Source organism: Copadichromis virginalis, linkage group LG9 (assembly GCF_057382275.1).
Source record: "Copadichromis virginalis isolate Kocher_CV1m ecotype Utaka linkage group LG9, C_Virginalis_male_GT1.1, whole genome shotgun sequence".
NCBI classification, from domain to species: domain Eukaryota; kingdom Metazoa; phylum Chordata; class Actinopteri; order Cichliformes; family Cichlidae; genus Copadichromis; species Copadichromis virginalis.
The window spans coordinates 11,554,120-11,576,067 of NC_140626.1; the positions used below are offsets into that span (position 1 = coordinate 11,554,120).

The 21,948-nt window shown below is 43.1% G+C and overlaps 1 protein-coding gene across 1 annotated transcript; it reads right to left on the reverse strand.

Annotated features, from left to right (window-relative positions):
- Positions 1-1,158: 1,158 nt before the first annotated feature.
- Positions 1,159-2,537, reverse strand: prmt6 (protein arginine methyltransferase 6). The gene has a single exon (XM_085467751.1). It carries the CDS (start codon positions 2,490-2,492, stop codon positions 1,437-1,439), a length of 1,056 nt encoding a protein of 351 aa, XP_085323877.1. The 5' UTR covers positions 2,493-2,537; the 3' UTR covers positions 1,159-1,436.
- Between the last annotated feature and the right edge of the window lie 19,411 nt (positions 2,538-21,948).

Sequence of the window (21,948 nt, forward strand, 5' to 3'; positions counted from 1 at the left end):
TGGGAACTTTGAGATATGGATGCAACATGTCCCAGCATCTCCTGTAGAGTTCTGATCGGATGGGGATACGGGAGGTTTAAAAGTCAAGCCAATGCTTTGGGGTCTTTGTCGTGTCTCGCGAGGAGGTATTTTTTCTCTTTAGCACAGCAGCGGGGCACTTTGTTCTGCTGAAGGGAGCTACCCCATTCTGGAGTGTCGTTGCTAAGAACTGCCGTTGTTCAGCAGTGTTAAGGTGAGTGGTGTGTGTCGCGATTGAATGCAATAAAGTTTAATAAAAAAGTGCAATAAAAAGGACTGAGACCCACAAATTAAGAACAAATGAATCTTTTCTCTAAATCTGATTCTGGCCCACTAATCAAAGTTTTGCATTATACCTGAAAACAAGCACTGCAAACTCCGACATAAACAGATGACTTTTTTCTTTCTTCAGTCAATAAATAAGTTACTTTTTGAAACTCCTGCCTGGTAAAGTTTATAAAACTATCATTTCAAACTGTTCAAAAACAGGTATACTGGCAAGATATCTTGTGCTTTTTTATGTAGAATGCTTTAGTAGAATTATAAGTTTTTATTAGGCTGGTGTTTTCTATCAACAGATGACAGTGCAGCCTAGTTTTAAACCAAAATAATGAGCCAATTTGGTACTTCATTAAAAAGTAACTGAACAGCAGCCAAAGTCATGTAGGATGCAGCCTCCTGCCTGACTGCAGCTAGTCCAAGTCAATATATTGGTCTGATGCTCATTTGAATGCAGAATTTTGATGAGATTCCACACAATATAAATGGCCGAGTTTATCAGAATATCAGATGCCTGCAGCATGGTGTTGAATTTAACATTTTATAAACCTGCCTCAGAGCGACTGATTACAAGCAGCTACAAATTCACCTCAAACTCTTCTTTTAGCCAGACTTTCTGAAGGTTTCTTCCTAGTACACACTGATGTATCAAAACTTTTAAATCATCTTAAACATATTGATAAACAACTAATTTTTGAAGGTGTTTTCTACTAAGACAAGAAAAACAAGACATTTGAAGATGTGGGCATAAACAGGCTGTTTTCCTTTTGTATTTCAGGGGCTATTTCATGAATGATTCAATCAATTAATGAATTGTAAAAGAACTAATCAAACATACAAAATTAAAACCCAAACACTAAATAAAGAAAATGTGCTTTTACTTTTTAGACATGCACATGCACAAAAAGGTTAAATTCCTTGGCCAATCTTTATTCTGTGTCTTAATCTGCAGCTGTCCATTCATTTGCTGGGGAGGCCTACTGTGATATTATATTTTTGCCAATATATTATAAAGTGACACCACTGCCTCATTTTCCCAGGAATTTTAAGATCCATGGATAACCATGACACAATAAGAGGACTCGGGCATACAGGTGTGACACATGGTGAATGAAGTGCATTTTGGTGTTGATGGCACGCTATGGCTGAGCCTCAGAGCTCCAATCAGGGATGGAAAAAGTCTTGGACTGTCGCTTCTGCTCTCCTATAGAGTAGTCCACGTGGATACATATATGCCTGGCGTTTTCCTCTGAGGGATACATTCTAACTTCTCCAGTAATCGGTGTGTCCTGCACCACTTCCACCGGAGCGTCCAGGTACAGCACCGCTTGCTTCCAGTGTGTCTCTGGTTTGCACGGAGACGTGGAGAGAACGAGGGGAGCCGTGCTATCCGGGCACGGGAAAGTCACCGTGAAATAAACACAGAATGCGTTCACTGCCGACGAGCCGAACGACTCGCACCTGAACTGGCCCTTCACGGACCGCAGCTCCTCCGGGGTGACCGAGTGCAGGTCGAGCTCGGCGAAGCGGGCCGGGTGGGAGAGTACATCCTCGCAGGTCACAGAGCTAACAGTGATGTCTGAGTTCATGATACATTTCCGGGCGAAGCCGGACATGCAGGACATGTCCACTCCATACTGGTCTTTGACTGTGTACCAGAAGTGCAGGCGGTCCTCCACCACCGGGTCAATAACAGGTGTGATGTAGAGTTCGGCTTTGCTCGGCAGAATGATGCCGCCCGGCTTCAGCCACTTGTCGCGTGCATAGAGGACCGAGTTGAGCATGGACTCGTGCAGAAGGGCATAACCCATCCACTCGCTCACTATCACGTCCACGGTCTCCGGCAGGTCCACCGTCTCCACTGTTCCTCGAATGACTTCAATTCTGTCCTCCATGTTGTTGTGTTTGACTGTTATCTGGGCTTGCTCCGCTATTGAGCAGGCCTCCACGGCGTACACCTTTTTAGCTCCAGCCTGAGCACAGAAGATGCTCAAAACGCCGGTTCCTGCCCCGACGTCCAGAACAACTTTACCCCGAACTGACTCACTGTTCTTCAGTATCGCCGTCCGGTACGTGTTGGTTCGGACGTGGTCTGCTATCATTTCCTCGTGGATAGTCACATCGGAATAGCTGTCAAAATAAAGCCTATCCTGTCGGATTTCGTCCAGTTTTCTCTTTTTAACAACACGCGACATCTTCTCTGCCGTGTTGTGCTGTAGCCTAGCCGTGTTTTGTCTCGCTATTTCCGCCTTAAACAATCTGGGACTTGTAGTTTCGCCTGGCACGTCACAACGAAGGGCTCAAGCAAATCAGACTACAATTCCCACAAGCAAACCTCGGCCATGCCGTGTTGCCTTCGCTGTCAGGTGAAAGGTGGTACACGTGAGCTTCTAAAAACTAAAGTGTCGGAGAGAGAAACAGCGCCTTCTGCACTGTCATATCTGCACGCGTTAGTGATATTTCCATGGCACTGACTAGTATAATAATTATGAGGGTTATCAACATTTTAACCATGTGCAACATACAATTAACTGCTTCATTTTGACTGTATGATTATTTCTGGAGAAAATGTTAGTTTTTCCTTTCTTATAAAGGACAAGATAAAGACATAAGGAATAACTCCAGTCCAGGTGATACCTGACAGTGGATACTTATATAGATGTTGCAGTTTTTTGATAAAACTATTTACTGTGTCAGTTAAAACGTTACTGTTTGGATTATGAAAATGCTTCGATACAGTAAAAGTAACAGTAGTATGACTGTAATACTACATTTCAAATGAAAAAAAAAATGCTGCTGATTTCAGTACAACTAATAGTTTAGTTAGATGTATTTGCAGGAGGAGGACGGAGCACTACTGGATGATTTTGTGGAGCGGTCTGGAAGAACTCCTCTGTTTCTTAAAACCAGAGAGATGTTGATCGAGTTGAGAAGGAAGAGGACGGCTACATGCTGAGCTAGGATGTTGATGTGGTGGTGGAGTACAAATACCTGGTTGTCTGCACAGCAGGCTGAACTGAGAGATCAACATACAAGAAGAGGATGGGCAGATTCTCTTTTTTACTAAAGAAGATGGAATACTTCAGTGTGTTTGCAGTTAAATGTTAAACGTTTTCTAGTGGTCATTTGTGAGTGCAGTGTGCTTTGCTGGGTCTGCTGGGGGAGCAGCAGTGTGTTGTGACACCAACAGACTGAATAAAATTAAGGCTGGCTCTGTGATTGGCTGCAGACGGGACACATGTGAAGTTTTGGTGAAGAGAAAGTCACTGAACAAACTGTTATGCATCATGAATAATCCTGACCACCCTCTATACCACTTACCGGACAGGTAGTGGAGCACCTTCTCAAAAAGACTGATTCAGCTCAGCTGTACAAGAACAGAAAGAGGAAATCTTTCATACCAAATACTATATTTTGCTAAACTATTATGTATCTAGTAGAAAGGCCTCTGCCACATATTATTATTATTTCATCATCATTTCAACAGCTGTGACAAAAGAGCCTCCTAAATATGGGATGATAAAGTATTTATCATCTCATCACCATCATCATCACATAAATCATGTGACAAATGACTAGCATTATTCAACACATCATTTGACCGTGCTGTATCAATCTGGACTCTCATGTTCCTGAAACAAAAGTGTAAAATTCTTATAATTTATTTTACACTTTGTCAAATTAAGGGTAGCTTTATTTTGGTACCATCATCATCATGGTGCCTCGGTCAGGATTACAGCAGATAAGTCCTCCTCAGTCTGTTCAGAAATCCTACAAAGGGGTTTGCTTGATGGCAAGCCCCCTTATGATACAGTGGTTTCAGTTAGTATAAGCCACCACATGTTTTCAGTCATAACATAGATGGTTGTTTGTAATTATTAATTACAAGCATTTCTGTTCAGGAAGCTGAAGTCATGTGAAGCCTAGCAATAACCTAATAATTTGGGCTTACCGATACACAAACTACTTTTATGTGTATCAGGCTGTGTAGCTTTAAGGTTAGAGAGACCATATAAACACAGTACGCCGCAAGAGACGTCTAAGAAGCATGATAACATTCTTTAGGTAGCTTCTTCTCGTCATATTGCCTTTGCAGGGTTTTACAATCAAAGCAATAAATTGCTGGCAGCATTTCACTGTTTATAATTAGTACAGAGCCTAATCTTCTATAGCACATCTACAGTGTCTGCAGAATACAGCGTGGCCATTACCACTTCAGAGCCTTCCCCAAAGTTATGGCAGGCAGAGTATACCTGCTTTTGGCTGAGCTCTTCTCTCTTCTAGACAGTCCTGTGGGACCCTCTCCACTCTGTTTCAGAGATCTTTGGCAAAAAGATGCTGGACAAATGAGCAGGAGCTGTATCCCATTTCACAAAGATGAAAAGCAAGAGAAGGAAGCTGTGGTTTGTGCACAGCAAGATGTCGGGTAGTTTGTTGTTTTCAAGACAGCACATTGTAATGCAGGAATGGGGAAATAATAGCATCGCAACATAAGAAAAAAATACATTATATGGGAATTTGTGTGTGCATGCGTGTGGGTAGATCGGTGGGTGTTTGTGCGTGCAGGCACATTTAAAAGCTTCTTCTAAATTTATATCCAGTGCTGTTTTTAAAGCACAGATGCTCATGGGGAAATGTGTGCATTTAATTATTCAATCTTTTCAAAAGTATATGAAGAATAAATCAAGGAAAGGATTCTACATTAAATTATATGTTTGCAGCTTATATCAAGGGGAAGTAAGACCCATCTTTGGAGTAAACACTGATTTTATATTCAGAGCTGCAGTTCGTCTTCGTGGGTGCCTTTATGATAAATCACAAACAAAATTAACACTAAATATTTACTCGTAGTGTAAGCCTTAACTAATCCAACTATAGAGGCTGGCCTCCCACATCTGACTGGTCAGATTCAAAGTTGGACGAGGCGCAAAGGAGGAATGGCAGTAAACAATAGGATAGATTACTGGACTGTGAAATACAGACTGAAGCATTCAGACTGTGATTCTACATACTTGGCAGGCAAGTTTGCATGCGTTGTCGCCGGTAGACAGAACAGACAGACAAGCAGCTGCTGGATGTGTTCTGCTCTCAAGCTTTAGGTAGAAGCACTGCCAGGTCCAGACACAGCCAACACCTAGCGCCCAAGGAAATGGCTACCGTGGTTTACCTTTATCCTTAAAGTAAGTGTCTATATTGTGCAGGATGTATTCAGGCCCACAGAAGTTTGTTGCCGTCTCAGTATTTGGGTCACAAATGGTAAGGTCGTACTGTGACTGTGTTAGAGCCACCTTGTAAGATCATACACTGTGAGAAACCACATTAATATGTCTTTTTTTTTCCCATCCAGTTTCTGTATTAAGAATATATATGCTTTTTCCATTTCTTTTGCCTACTGCTCTGCTTACTAGTATGTATGTTTTGGGCCTGCAAAAGCATTTAGTTTTAATGAGAAAAAAATAAATACATTTTGATTTACATTTTTTAAACAATCAAATGACACCATATTAAGTAAAGGTAAATCTGGTTAGGAGTCATTTGTATCGGCCAACAAATTGTTTTAATTACAAGCAGGCTTGTTATGTCTTTCATCTATGGTGTGATCATATCCACGGAAGAAAAATCAAAAACTTGAACTGATTTAACTTCTTCCTCACCCTTTAAAGTTATCTCTGGACCTCTACACTGAGATGATTTTTAGATTCTTCCATGCAAGTCCCACTCCATCCCCTTGTGTTGGTGCCTTCTTGATGCATGCTAGATCACCTCCATTGTGTCAAAACAGGGAAAATTGAACGTGAATGTTGGGGAAGCAGACCAAGTTGGAAAAGACAAATCTGGGAAGTAGGGTGGGTGGTGAGCAACAATTATGTTGGTATGCCTGCTGCCTTTTGAATGTGCTGTGTGCAAGCATGCATTTGCACACTGGCATGAGCAGCAGTTTGGCTATTTCTGTTGAATGTTCTCCCTCAGATGCCACAGAGCATTACACTGTAAAACTGACAGTCTGAACTTTACATTCCCAGTGCAAAGACCTTGTGAATGTACAAAGAAATGACCAGCATGCTCCTGGTTGCTTGGTGACAATGTGTAATATAATGCCACCTCCATTATTATTAATACTAGCAAACACCAGGACTGTGGCGCTTTTTCAGCTTCTTTATCCTGTATTTAGTGGTGATATGATAAAAATTCCTTCACTGATACGAATTTTGGTGACTGCGAAGTTATGTACGCACAATGTGGGATGAGCATGACAAGTGAAATAAATACTAATGGAAAATGTAACATCGCATTCACAGGAAGATGAGAAATATGAAAATCAGAAGAATTCAGATTTATAATAAATCTTCTTTCAAAACAGATAAATGTTAATAATCATGGAGCCTTCAGCTCCACATACAACTGTGTATGGGGAGCAATAAAAGGAGATCCACTAAGACTGAGAGGAGGAGAGAAACTAGTATTACTGTAAAAAACATCAATATTCAACAACCTATGACTTTCATGCTGAACTGACAGGAATGAAGAGTTCAGATAATGTATAGGCTATATTAAGAAATACAAATTTGCAAACACATAGACATACACAGGCCAGTCCTACCAGTGGCTGGATGAAGCTGGAGTGGAGGGTGAAGGCAACAGTGTTCCCAGTGCTAATCAGAGCACTGGGGGAGTGGCTGCAGCCTAGGAATATCATCAGAGATCTCTGTCCAGAAGAGCACAGTCCTAGGAACAACAGAGATATTGTGCAGCACCCTCCCAGGCCTCTCTTGAAGGATAAAGATATTAGAGATTAGCCCAAGAACAGTGTGTCGAGAGCTTCATGGAATGGATTTCCACGGCCAAGCAGCTGCATCTGAGCCTTACATCACCAAGCACAATGCAAAGCATCAGAGGCAGTGGTTTAAAGTACTCTAGCTGAAGCTGTCACTCAAGTTCATATGAGTGTGAAGGTAGACGAGCAAATACTTATGGCAACATAGTGAATAAAGATGAAACTGACTGTTTCTGAATAATGTTTGATCTGATACAATTTCTGATAAAGTTATGAAGCACAATTACGGTATGCTGAGTTAAGCATTTTCAGTAGATCTTTATTTCAGAATTTTTCAAAATTTGAAATTTTCAAAGGCTAAAATACCTGGGGTAGCAGCTCAGGAAGTAAAACAGGTCTGTTAATTGGAAGGTTGGTGGTTCAATCCCTGGCTGACCCAGTCTGCATCACAAAGTATCCGTGGGCAAATGGGTGAATGAGACGTGTATAAAGCGCTTTTAATGGTCAAGTAGAATAGATGCGCTATATAAGATTCAGTTTATGTATTAATTTTATTTTTTTCATATTATAATGAAAAAGGTCCAGCAAAATGCATTATTACATGAGAACAGCAAAATAAATCCTTTGTAATGTCACTGATTTACATTTTGACAGTAGAATGAAAGTCATGATTTTACAAACCTTGGATTATGTCCACTGTAGACACCTTAAAAAAAATATTGCTTCCCATTAAAGCAATTACAAATTAAATAGCCAAGATGCAACAGTCTGGGTTGATAAATGAAACCAAATAATTACAACAGCAGACTGTTCAGAAAGTCTGTGCATTTTACTCTTCATATATTAGCTAGCAAGCTGGATCACTCTATTACAAACCCTTCACTCTTACCTTAATTCAAACCCAAGTCAAATCTTCTAAATCAAGGCTATTTGTGTCTAACACTGGCAGTCAGTCAAGACGTCAGTCACTCTGTGCAATACAGCCAAACGGTCCATGAATGCAGCTTGATAACGAAGCTTGCTAGCATTAGCTGATGAATTAGCAATTTAGCTTTTCATGCAGAAATCTTAATGTCTGGCTCCAAAAACCTGATGCTTCAAAACAAAACCTCACCAATGTTGTATCTCTTCACTGGCTGTAATACACTGTTCATTTGCATTTGACCATTTATGAGTTATACACTTGAAAAACAACTCAAATATGGACACACACTTTCACAGATGCATGTAAACCTTATACTACTGATCAGTTTTAAACTCTAACTATAAAACCATTCTGCCTAGCATTCACTTCTTTTCTCAAATGAGTGCAGCATCCTAAAAACACACATATTTGCAGAGACATGCAACATTATCCTCTTAATTAAACTGGGCCAAGTCCTGTTTGCACACCTAGTCCCACATACAACTGACTGAGCAGGTGTAAGAAAAGGCAGAGCATTTATATTGTATGCACTCTTTGTGACTTAAACATTTTCAGAAAATCCAGGGAGGAGATGCTGGGAAAGACCGAGTTGGTCAAGCATGGTGGTGCCAATGGCAGATCACTTTGGACAATGAGGGGTGTCGTGGAAAAATCAATAACTGGCTTTCTGTCTCCCCTGTTCTTCTCCTTCCTCAGGCTTCAGCTGTGTGTTGTTGTGTGTGGAGAATCACAGAATTCATTGCATGTGTATGAGTGTGTGTCACTTCAGTTTATAGACAGAATGTTTTTACATCAAGAAAAAGCAAACTACCATTTTGCTTTTTAATGAAATTCAAATAAACAATTAGTAAAAGAGTAAGTGAACATATAAATAAAGAAGGATGGAGAGATAAAAGGCGAGGCTCAGTGTGGGCTCTTTGTACTGGAAGCTCATCAGCAGCTGTTCTTTTTCTCGACCAGCTGCTGTCAGCATGCACGGCCTCGTGGGAGTTGCCTGCATCCTGTCACTATTACAGGACCTGTCAGCTTCTGCAGTAAACACACACGTGCAATGAAACAACATGCCACATCCAGGTATGTACACACTCATACACAGAAAGCATAACAAAGCTGCTTTAAAACTATCCCACAGTAAACTTGTACACATGAACACTGAATATATACAAGCATCCACACACAGCCATCAGTTGTGGTGTCATGATCACAGATTTTAGAGGAAGGCAGACTGCTGAGCAACAAATACTAAGGTGCAATGGCTTCATATTGATTGTTCCCAGGAATCAATACCAAGCTACTTTGATATCTCACTCTCAGAGAAAGAGCCCCACCATCTGTAAATGCTGGTGTGTCATAACACATCTCTTCTTCAACTCTTTATTCACCCGTTTCTTACAGCAAACATAATTCATCTCACCCAAAAGACTGTTTCACGCATGAATCCTTCTGGATGCCTTTTCCAAGTGTGTGTTATCTAGTTCCATGCTTTGACATCTCCCTATACGGACACAGTGCGCCAGTACTTATCAGTGGAAAAGTTATAACAGTGGCTAGAGCAAAATTTCCACCCCAGGCATTTTCATTCCTCGTGTTTGTACAGTCCACAAATCATCACACGTACACACACGATTCCCCAGCTTGCCTCCTTTCTATACCTCCAACCAATCACTTTGCAGGACCTCGGCCTGTCAACACAGAACACCGGTAATCAACTCATTAATTATGTCCGTGTTTTGTGGAGACTCACTTCCTTTGTGCCACACTGGTATCAGTTACATTACACTGCAATTATATTGAATTACTAAGCACAATCTGCATGCGACAGCTGTTATGGCTAAATTATGCTGACTCCAAGACAAACCCTCTGTGCAATTTGGAAAATGGAAATATTGTCTGTTTGTTAATGGGGGTTATTTGATAAGAAAATGAGGAAGCACTGCATTAGTCCTGTTAGTACTCTTCAAAACATTCAGAGATTATACCACTTAAAAATATGATTTTTTTTTCAATAGTCTACATTAAAAAACTGTGCTGATAGTCAATAGTTCAAGAGTTTGACATTTAGGAAAATGCACTGAAACACTTTGGATGTGTTGGATGTATTATGACTATTAATATATGAAATATAACACAGATCACATGTATGTGTGTTGAATCTACACACACCGGGGGAAAAAGACAAAACTTAGACTAAATGTTACATTTTTATATACCAATAAGACTTACTGACATATCAGTGTCTGGCAAGATAACAGAAAGAACTAAACATCAACATAAAATGTTATGTTTGACAATAAATCAAGAAAATGAATACTTCTATGGATAAATTACAGTAAGAGAGTTAAAAGTCTTAATTTCCTTACATGGATACACAGAGTAGGTGGCTGATAATAATGTAAAAACAATGGAAACAGCCAAGTTAGATATATCACCTGCTTCCAGTCTTTATAATAATCTATCATTTGATAGCCAGCTTCACTTTTTCTTTTCAAATTTTTAATCATGTTCATTTTCTATTTTTTGTTTTTAATTTTCTGTAATTTTTTTCATTTAAATTTGTTTTTACATATTTATTCTTCTGTGCAGCTCATTGGTTCATTTTGGTTGTTTTTAAAGTGTTTTACACATTAGGCTGGTATGGTATGCTAACAGTATTACTTCCCAATCTGTGAGTAGATTGGGAGGTAATCTATAGTTTTATAGTCTAGTACTATAAATAGTGCTTGAAAAGCAATATCTTAGAAGCAATTGTGGAATTTTTCATGATTTATCTGCTTTTTCCAGGTTTTAAGACAACTACAGCAACTACCGTGATGCTGCAGTCACTCGTTATAATTGTAAAGATTCTCAATAACTCGTGCATTTAAACAAAGTACAGACAAAAATTTTCACCTGATGGTGTCACGAGAATTATCAGGGAAAATCTGTATGGTTCAGTCATGAAAGCCTGTCATGGAAATTATGCCTCCTTTAAGGACAATAATCAACTGAAGTAAGTTTATAAATTCAGTAGTAACAACAAAAATCTCTGCTCATACAAATCTCCTGAGTCATCACTTTTACAACTTTTTCATTTGAAGTGAATTATAATCCGATATGAGGCCAAAAATAGACAAATGAGACTCTGGTGGGACTAATGCATTCACACAGGTTTGTGGTTAAATGTGGGGCCATTGCTAAACTGCAACTAGTGTTCTGTGAACAGCAGGGTTACCCGATAACCTTGCCTTACACATGAGACGTGGAGTTTGATGTTATACTGCCACAGTAACATCAGGACCAGCACTATAAATCACCACTGATCCCAAACCATATACAAACCACGAAAAATCAATTCAGCCTTCACTCCTTTGCCAAGAAGCCTATAATTCACTTGTGATGCAAAACAAGCACGCGAGGCAAAGGGTAGAGGAAGAGTTGAGAATACTGTTAACTACATGCAAATGCATGCTGCGTTTGCCATGATAGGATCAACCCACTTGGGAAGAGCGGATGACATACTGCATAATGCTAGCTGCTTTCACATGATTACACATGATATGAAAAATTTCAAGTTGTAAAGGCCCTTTGTTGTCACAGTGGTGAGAGCAGATGAAAACACCCAATAGTGTCAAACTCCCAGGGGGATTAACAGTTATGGTTATTAAGAGATTTTTACCAGTAACTCCATTAGAGAAATAGTTTGACAAATTATGAATGCCTTCTTTTAGCTGCCTCACTGATTTTGATGAGACAATGTGAGTACAGAAAACACAAAGCCTCCGTTAACAATTTGAAAGAGTGAGGTATATTAGCAAAGCCGAGCTCTGTGCAGTGACATCTTGGATTGTCGTTGCAGTGATAAAAGAACATTACATTACTTTTAAGTATATCCAGACCAGCTTTTCCCCCTTGATTGTGTTTATATGCTAAACTAAGCTGGCTGCTGCCTGCAGTACACACACCATACTGGTATCACGCATCTGCAAAAAAGCAACTAGGCATATTTTACAAAACACCAACTATTACTTTTATGACCTACTCTAGATGTACTTTGCAACAAAGTACTGTAGAGTGTATCTCCACTTTAGATTTATTTAATTCCTCCATCATTTACTATGTGTGTGGAAAAAAACCCATAACATGGATTTTGGGGATTCTACTCACGCACCACGAGCACATTAATAACTTGACTTACTGAAATGAAAGAATAAAGCTGATTGATAGTAATAAAGACGCATTTGGATGTGTCATGGGGGATTTCCAAAAAAAACCCAACCCAGCCCTGGAATGAGAGTGTTTGTGTTTGGAAAATGTGCCTTCTTCATTTAGTCTTTGATGGAGCCATACCTGCTGTGTTGTGCTGTCAGGTCTAGTTCTTCTCATGCATTTTGAGCCAGGTTTAAGTCATTCACTGGGAAAGAATTAATTTGAAAGCGCCGTCATCTGCAATGATTAGTCCCATTACTTGTTTTCTGCCTCCGAGGCTACGCATGTCTTGTCTTTTGCAGTTAAAGTATGATATCCCAAACAACCAAGAAAATGCTAAAGACACAGAGCAAGATCTGAAATGTTCCAACACTTCGAACTTTAAACACCTCAAAGTTGAAACATTGCTGTATTTGTACATGCAAGGTCAAAGTAAGTCAGCCAGCTGTGTTCTCAACTTCATTTGTGTGCATTTTCCCTTCAATAAATAGACCGAGAGGAAGGCCTGTACTTCTAAGGTGATAAGATCCTCCCAGCTTGTTCTTCACGCTGACCTTGGGTGCCGCAAAGTAAAAATCAATGCTTTTTTTTCCCAGAAGGACAGAAGGCAGTATTCACTTTCTGGTAAGGTACTGTGCATCTTCCATGCAAGACCAAACAGTGGACGAGAGAACCTGTTAGTCAGTGCAAGAGTGTGGAGTGTTTATTTAAACAGGCAGATGCACACACACATGCATGCACACACACACACGGTAGTATAGGTATTAAGCGATAAGGTAAGACTATAAGTCACCAATAGCGGCGTATTAGGTTTACATTATATCAAATCAGCCTCCAGAAGCCACTCACACATATGAAATTCCTTTCATAGCACACTTTTAAAGCTGCTAAAATTGATATTCTTATAATACTAATGATCATATGATCAAATATGCATGGTATTAAATTGACTAATGATTTTAATTAAATGATAAACATTTCTCTGCAAGCAGAAGTAAAAAAATGTGCTTTCATCTTTCTTTTTTATGCAGTATCATGACAGAAGGAGCTGTATCAACCGCACTGGAGAGCTACACAGATACTTCTAAAAGGAAACTTTCGTTGTGTTGTTATTCTTGTTGTGATTAATAATACAGTAACTGATAAATGCTGAATGTTCTGTTTTTGTCATGATCCTCTCAAAAGTTCTAGAAAAATGCATCACTTGACCTGCTATAGCCGTCCTAAATCAGGACGTGACACACCGTCTGTACGCTCACCGTAAATGACTCTGGTACCTCAAATATAATTCCGTTGACCATCTGTATGCTTTCAGGAAGCAAAGCATTAAACTATACTCCCATCCCAGCAGTGTATTTGTCTCTGTTGTGCCTTTTGTATTGTGCGGTAATCGGTAATCACAAAGTGGTACTGTTAGTGGACACAAGTGTGTTATATGCAGCTTGATGACTGACGCATGAACGATACAAAAAAGACTCGGGAACACTATTTGAGGAATTCAGCCTTCACTGCAAAAATAGTTTTTCCATTAAAATGCTGTGAAAAATGTAAAATCCACCTTTGCGTTTAGAGATACAATCATTTCTGGAGAGAGGTAAGAGGTACAGGTGCTTCACTCTTCTCTGACTGTATACTGTCAGGGGCATGCTGACTGGGGACAGATAGCCAAAGATTTAGCTGTACCGTATTGCTTTCCTCCAACCAAATCGGAAAATCCATTCAAGCACATTAGCACTACTGCTAATTGCTGGGCTGTGTGTGTCTAATTGCACACATTGATCTGTTCGCAACCTCCCTCAGTTGAAATGGAATTGTGAAATTAAAGACCTTAAGTGGACAGAAAGCACTGTGCGCCACATTCAGACATATGATTCAGATATTTTGGATAAAAGTGTTTGTTATGAGTATGTTTTGTGCATGTACAGTGGTGGATTGGAGCAGCTGCGTTCAGGCTTCTTTAGCTGAGAATGACACGTCTAAGACTTTATTATGCCCGCACAAAACACTGCACAGCAAACATAATAAGTAATGCAATATGCAAGTGATATTTTGAACATCCTGTTCTGTAACCTTGCTGAAATAAAGTAGAAGCCACTGTCCACAAGCCCAAAATAACCTGGAACAAATCAGTTAATTCAGCATGACTGATCCCCTTTTTACATTTGCTTTTCAAATTCAGCACAAACTGTTTGGAAATGTCAGGATGAGGTCGTGGACGAAAGAAGGAGGACCCAAACGCTGGACTCACAGGTAGGTGAAGATTGGTGTTTTATTGTCAACGGAGTGAACAAACAGAACAGAAGTAGGAAACGGCTGGCCGGCTGGACGACTGACTGAATGGATGAACGAAAGACTGACTGACAACTGACCGGCTGACCTGACGGAACTGAACAGAGGACAACCTAACAGCGGCGAGAACAACATCACAATAACATCAATGACACGACATTGGACTGGTTGAACTGAGGGACATAAATACACAGGCTGAGTGATGAGAGATTAGAACCTGGTGAGTACACAGCTGAACATAATGACCTAATGATAAACGGGAAGAGGACGGAACATAATGCACATGGACCAAGGCTAACACAATAAAACAGGAGGTGAAGCAGACAGAATATAAACAGTGAACATGAACTAAGAATACTGGGTCAAAGACCCAGAAACCCTGACAGGAAATGTATGGTAAATGTTGCTATATCACTGCACTGCCTAAACAAGTCCAGTCAGCTCGGTGAATGTCCCGTCAGTGAGTGTGTCCAGTGACACCAAAACTACAAATTTAATCAGCATGTGAGAAGTCAGTCATCATATTTGATTTTAGCAGATAGTTTGACTACAGGACACATTTCAACCTCAAGCATGAAGCTGAAATAGAGAGTAAAAGCGTACATTTAAAAAACAAACCCCTTTAAAGGAATAAAAACTCAACAAAAATGAACAATACACAAGAAATACAATTTATGAATGAAAATGCAAAACCACCACAGCATCACTCTGCTGAATCAAACAGTATTATCAAATGAGAGTCAAATCATTTTGGAAGTTACATCAGCAGCATTGCTGCATTGCTGCACATTGGCACTCATAAGCTTTATCGTTAGACAAAGATGACCCACAGTAAAATGTACAGTCTTGCCTTAGGTTCTGTAGATGTCCCTTTTAAGCTAATCATGGCAACTGTGTAGGCCCCAAGGGAAACTATATATATATATATATATATATATATATATATAGGAGCAGTTGTCAGCCACCTCCTGTACATGGATGACATCAAGCTGTATGCCAAGAGTGAACGAGACATCGATTCACTGATCCACACTACCAGGCTATACAGCAATGACATTGGAATGTCGTTCGGACTGGAGAAGTGTAGTCGGATGGTAAAAAAGAGAGGGAAGGTAGTCAGAACTGAGGGGATTGAACTACCAGAAGGCAACATTGCAGACATAGAGGACAGTTACAAGTACCTGGGGATCCCGCAGGCAAATGGGAACCATGCAGAGGCCGCTAGAAAGGCTGCAACCACCAAGTACCTGCAGAGGGTCAGGCAAGTCCTGAGGAGTCAGCTGAATGGTAAGAACAAGATCCGGGCCATCAACACGTACCCGTGATCAGGTACCCTGCTGGGGTAATAGGCTGGCCAAAGGAGGAGATAGAAGCCACTGACATAAAGACAAGAAAGCTCCTTACCATGCATGGAGGGTTTCACCCCAAGTCCAGCACCCTGAGGCTGTACGCTAAGCGGAAGGAAGGGGGCCGGGGACTGGTGAGTGTCAGCACCACAGTCCAGGATGAGACAAGGAACATCCAAGAATACATTGGGAAGATGGCCCCAACTGACCGAGTGCTCAGTGAATACCTCAGGCAGCAGAAACCCAAGAAAGAGGAGGGAGACGAGGAACCATCATGGAAGGACAGGCCCCTGCACGGTATGTACCACCGGCAGATAGAGGAGGTGGCTGATATCCAGAAATCCTACCAGTGGCTGGACAAAGCTGGACTGAAAGACAGCACAGAGGCACTAATCGTGGCAGCACAAGAACAAGCTCTGAGTACAAGATCCATAGAGGCTGGGGTCTATCACACCAGGCAAGACCCCAGGTGCAGGCTGTGTAAAGATGCCCCAGAGACAATCCAGCACATAACCGCAGGGTGCAAGATGCTAGCAGGCAAGGCATACATGGAACGCCATAACCAAGTGGCCGGCATAGTGTACAGGAACATCTGTGCCGAGTATAACCTGGAAGTCCCGAGGTCAAAATGGGAGATGCCCCCAAGGGTGGTGGAGAATGACCGAGCTAAGATCCTGTGGGACTTCCAGATACAGACGGACAAAATGGTGGTGGCTAACCAACCGGACATAGTGGTGGTAGACAAACAGAAGCAGACGGCCGTCGTGATCGATGTAGCGGTTCCGAATGACAGCAATATCAGGAAGAAGGAACACGAGAAGCTGGAGAAATACCAAGGGCTCAGAGAAGAGCTCGAGAGGATGTGGAGGGTGAAGGTAACGGTGGTCCCCGTGGTAATCGGAGCACTAGGTGCGGTGACTCCCAAGCTAGGCGAGTGGCTCCAGCAGATCCCGGGAATAACATCGGAGATCTCTGTCCAGAAGAGCGCAGTCCTGGGAACAGCTAAGATACTGCGCAGGACCCTCAAGCTCCCAGGCCTCTGGTAGAGGACCCGAGCTTGAAGGATAAACCGCCCGCAGGGGCGTGCTGGGTGTTTTTTATATACACATATATGTAGATATATATATATGTAGATATATATAGATATAGGTATTTGTTTTTACCTTGCACTTCCACTGAGCCATACCTCATCATTGTGGTCTGTGCTCATCCCCAAACAATGACATCATATATCTAAAGCAATGCTCTGTCCAAGTACCTCTATTCTCTATTCTGACCTCTAATTGGGGAGGTAGTATGTGCCAGAGGGAGCGTTCCACTGCATTCCTAAATGGCTACACTGGGCCACTGAACAGGACATTTAGTTAAAGTTGGTCATTCTCCATCCCTTGAGAGCCAGTAAAGAGTTTGCCACATTGCCTGGAAGAAAAGTGCAAAGACATACAATGTGCTGTAGATGACAGGTTTCTGCTGTGGGATCCCCAGATAGGAGTCAAGTTGGCAGGTCACACAGCATGGAACTAAGTAATGCCCCACTGTATCTGGCTAATAAGCTGTAAATAACCATCTGAGTCTCACTCTGCTCTTTTTTTTTTTATCTGTATTCTTTCTAATATAACAAGAACACATTCAGTTGGATCAAGCTTTTTTTAAAGGCACTGGGAAACGGTTCCCTCTGGAGTATCCCTTGTTTTCCAGCATTACCTTGGCAAAACATGGATGCAATTTACAGACAGGACTCGAACACACTCCCTATGAACCTTTGTTTTATGCAAGACATCAATGTGAACTCATGCTGGCATTTTCTTTTCAAAAACATTGTAATTGGATTTTTTTCCATCTTCCTGCCTTGCCTGTGATGCAAGTCCATATAGAATATTTTCATTCAATTATTTCATTCAATATGTGGGGAAAAAAAGAGGCTTTAATAACAGGGAACGCATTGTGTTTTCAATGTTATTGTCCTGAAACGGGTACAAGGAAAGCCAAACCAAAAAATATTAAGAATTAAAAGGGAAAAAAAAGTGTTAATCAGTGATAATGGCCTTCTTTGTCAGTCTCACTAGTATGGTAGAGGGACTGTAGCCTGTTATAAGTGCAAAGTGTTTGTTGAAAACAGAAATGTGAAGCATTTCCTAAATTAAACACCACAGGCTAAAGCTTTTGTTGTCTTCACTATGTTTTTAAGATAATTATTGTGCACTGTAGAGTGGGGATAGGAGCCAATGGTGTTTGATTTAAAATGCTCACACCATATGCAAACATCTACCGGCCTGGGTCATTAAAAGCAGTTTAGTAGCTGGTAACTTAACCCTAACTTTTCGGGACTCATGGCTAAAAAACTTTCTAGTTTTGATATTCATATTCAGCAGTTATGGATCTGGACAAACAAGCTGCATCATGATCACGCTAGACGGGGTTGTGTGAGTTGCAGAAGGTGTAGCTGCATTTATCTTATGGGAGTTATTCTGGGAATGAAATGTCACATACAGACATCACACAGTGGCTCCGGAAAAGGAAAGACTTTTATCCCTGTCAAAAATGGGACATTTATTTTCCTTTAGTTGAGAAGTTGATTCTCTTTGGGCTTCTCCTTTGAATATTCACCATAAAATGCCTTACCCTAGTGTATCACTGTAACCTTTGTGCTATTAATTCTTGTGTTATTCTCTTTACAGATGAAAAGGATAGCAAAAGTTAATAATTCTCATAAACACTTATTTGATTTCAGTCTCATTTGTCTTTTGTTTTCCAGTTTGCATGCTCTCACTGGGTGATTTTTTAGCATGCACAGGTTGAACGAAAGGCAGAGATATAGAAATAAAACAGTTTTTTAATTGTTTATTGTACTTTTTCTTCCTTACCACAACAGATTTCATCAAAGTTTACAACTGACATCGGCATGTGACTCCTGATTTTCCTGTTATCTTTGCTCTGCCGGACACTGGAACCACTGGTTGTGTTTGACTAATTGTGATACTATAACATTAAAGTAGCCTAATACTGTAATGCAGCCAAAAACCCAACTATGTTTTTCATAGGAGAACATGATGTGTCAATATGTCTATCCATTTAAACATGGTCAGATAAATGCTGCTAGACCATTAAGGGAAACAGTGTCCAGTAGGGACTAAGACTCCATGCTCTTTGGTTTAAGTGTGCAACAAGAAGTGGACAAATCTCTGCACCAGCATCTAGAAGTTTTGGGGTGGACGCTAAGATTATGTGGTCACAAGTAGAACGAGTTTGTGTCATGGTCCGGAGTCTGCGACTCCGTGTTTATGTTTAGTCTATTAGTATTCTGTGGTTTTGGTTACCTTGGGTGTTTGTATTCTTCTGTTCGTGTTCCTATGTTCTGTGTCCCCCAGTCTGTGTTTAGTTGGTGTGTTATGTCATTGCGTGTATGTGTTTCCTGTTTTATTGTGAAGGTCTGCGTCTTATGTGAGTGTTTCAGTTTGCCTCCCTAGTCTCGTCACGATAATCACTCCCAGCTGTGTTCCCCACCTGCGTGTAATCTCCCTGTGTTCTCTGGGTGTATTTAAGTTGTGTCTTCTGTCATGGTAGTTGCTGGTTCGTCTGTGTTATTTCCCTTCCACCCTTCTGTGTTGATTCTCTGGTCATTCTCCCTGCATGTCATGTTCGTATTCCGGTTAGTGTTTTATTTCGTTTTCCCAGTTTAGAGTTTTCACCGTTCTGTTCCTCGCCACCCTGTCTGTTGTACCTTTTAGTTGCCAATAAACTCACCCTCCACTTCAGCAGCCTGCAGTTTGGATCCATTATTATTCACACGGCTTGCCCCGGCAAACCGTGACAGTACGAACCAGCCACAACATGGATCCAGCAGACTTGCCCGGGGAGAGGGATCTGATGCAAGTCCAACGCCTGGTCGACTGGATAATCCACACCTCGAATACGAGAGCAAGGATCGTTGGGATAAATGGTATCGAGGCGATCCTCAACAGAAATCCCTATCTCCGCCAGGTCAGAGGATGTTTGGACTTATTGGCCAACTTGTATGAAGCCCGGGAGGCAGCGCAAGCTCGGGAACTGTCGGACTGGGTCCTGCAGCAACAAACTACAGCCACCCCGGAGCAGCCACGTCTGCCTCACCTATCGGATGCGGTTTTTCCAGGCCCGTCGGAGCCCTCTGCGGGGAGGAGACGCCGATCGCGCCGCGGGCGCGCCACCCCACAGCCGGACGTTCGGACTTCTAATTCGCCGGCTGTGGTGAGTGAGGACTCTGTGTCTGTTCCAGACTTTGTGACTGTTCGTTCAGGGGCTGTGTTTTGTGTGGCGGATGTCAACATGAGCTGCTTATCGCCTGTCCAGCCTCTCTCAGCTCAGTTAGCTCCTCCGCAGCCATTCTCAGCTCAGCCTCCAGTGTCACTTTCAGCTCAGTCTCCAGTGTCACTTTCAGCTCAGTCTCCAGTGTCACTCTCAGCTCAGTCTCCTGTGCCTCCCTCAGCTCAGTCTCCTGTGCCTCCTTCAGCTCAGTCTCCTGTGCCTCCTTCAGCTCAGTCTCCAGTGTCCCCTTCAGTTCAGTCTCCAGTGTCCCCCTCAGTTCAGTCTCCAGTGTCCCCTTCAGTTCAGGCTCCAGTGTCCCCCTCAGTTCAGTCTCCAGTGTCCCCCTCAGTTCAGTCTCCAGTGTCCCCCTCAGTTCAGTCTCCAGTGTCACCCTCAGTTCAGTCTCCAGTGCCGCCTGTAGCGCAGGCCCCAGTAGCTCCAGTGCCGCCTGTAGCGCAGGCCCCTGTAGCTCCAGTGCCGCCTGTAGCGCGGGCCCCAGTGGCTCCAGTGCCGCCTGTGGCGCGGGCCCCAGTGGCTCCAGTGCCGCCTGTGGCGCGGGCCCCAGTGGCTCCAGTGCCGCCTGTGGCGCAGGCCCCAGTGGCTCCGGTGCCCCCGCTACCCGTAGCTCTGGCTCCAGCAGTACCGGTTCCACTCATTCACTCCATGCAGGGAGAAAATTTAAGGTCCAGTCAGGGAGTTTCTCGCGCTTTGGCTGCTTCAGGCACCGTTCTGCACTCCAGGGCTTCCCCAGAGGCTAGGTCTCAGTCCCCAGCTGATTCTGGACCCCTGAAGATTAAGCAGCCCTCAGAGAACAACTCCGTGTCAGTGCTGTCTGAGCAGGGCCAGTGCTCAGCACAGCACCCATTGTCTTCATGTCTGCCAGAGGACTCCATGCCTGCTGGCTTTGTGATGGCTTCTGCTGGAGGGTCCAAGGGGCCCGTCCAGCCTTCGTCTCGTGTCTCCGCTGGAGGGTCCGAGGGGCCCGTCCGGCCTTTGTTTCCTGTCTCCGCTGGAGGGTCCGAGGGACCGCTCCGGCCTTTGTTTCCTGTTTCCGCTGGAGGGTCCGAGGGACCGCTTCGGCCTTTGTTTCCTGTTTCCGCTGGAGGGTCCAAGGGACCGCTTCGGCCTTTGTCTCCAGTCTCCGCTGGGGGGCCCGAGGAGCCCGTTCAGCCACCTGTCTCAGCTGGAGGGCCCGAGGAGCCCGTCCAGCCTCATGCCACGTCAGCTGGAGGGCCCGAGGAGCCCGTCCAGCCTCATGCCTCGTCGGCTGGAGGGCCCGAGGGGCCCGTTCAGCCACCTGCTGCAGCTTCATCATCATCCTCGCCGGCTGCATCATCATCATCATCATCATCCTCGCCTGCTGCAGCATCATCATCATCCTCGCCTGCTGCAGCATCATCATCATCCTCACCGGCTGCATCATCATCATCATCCTCACCGGCTGCAGCATCATCATCAGCCTCGTCTGGTCCAGCCTCGGAGCCTTCAGCCTCGTCTGGTCCAGCTTCATCCGAGTCTTCATCCTCGCCTGGTCCAGCTTCATCCGAGTCTTCATCCTCGCCTGGTCCAGCTTCAGAGCCTTCATCCGAGTCTTCATCCTCGCCTGGTCCAGCTTCATCCGAGTCTTCATCCTCGCCTGGTCCAGCCTCTGCAGCCTCGCCTGGTCCGGATCACCATCGCCTGAGTGGCCGCCGTTGCCTTCCGCACGGCCGGCCCCCGGACCGCCATCGCCTGAGTGGCCGCCGTTGCCTTCCGCACGGCCGGCCCCCGGACCAGCGCTGTCGTCGCCGCCGTTGCCGTCCGCACGGCCGGCCTCCCGAACTGTATCCACGTCGCCGCCATTGCCA

Excerpts from the sequence above, each read along its gene's own strand:
- prmt6 (XM_085467751.1), bottom strand. The coding sequence starts at position 2,492 with ATGTCGCGTGTTGTTAAAAAGAGAAAACTGGACGAAATCCGACAGGAT.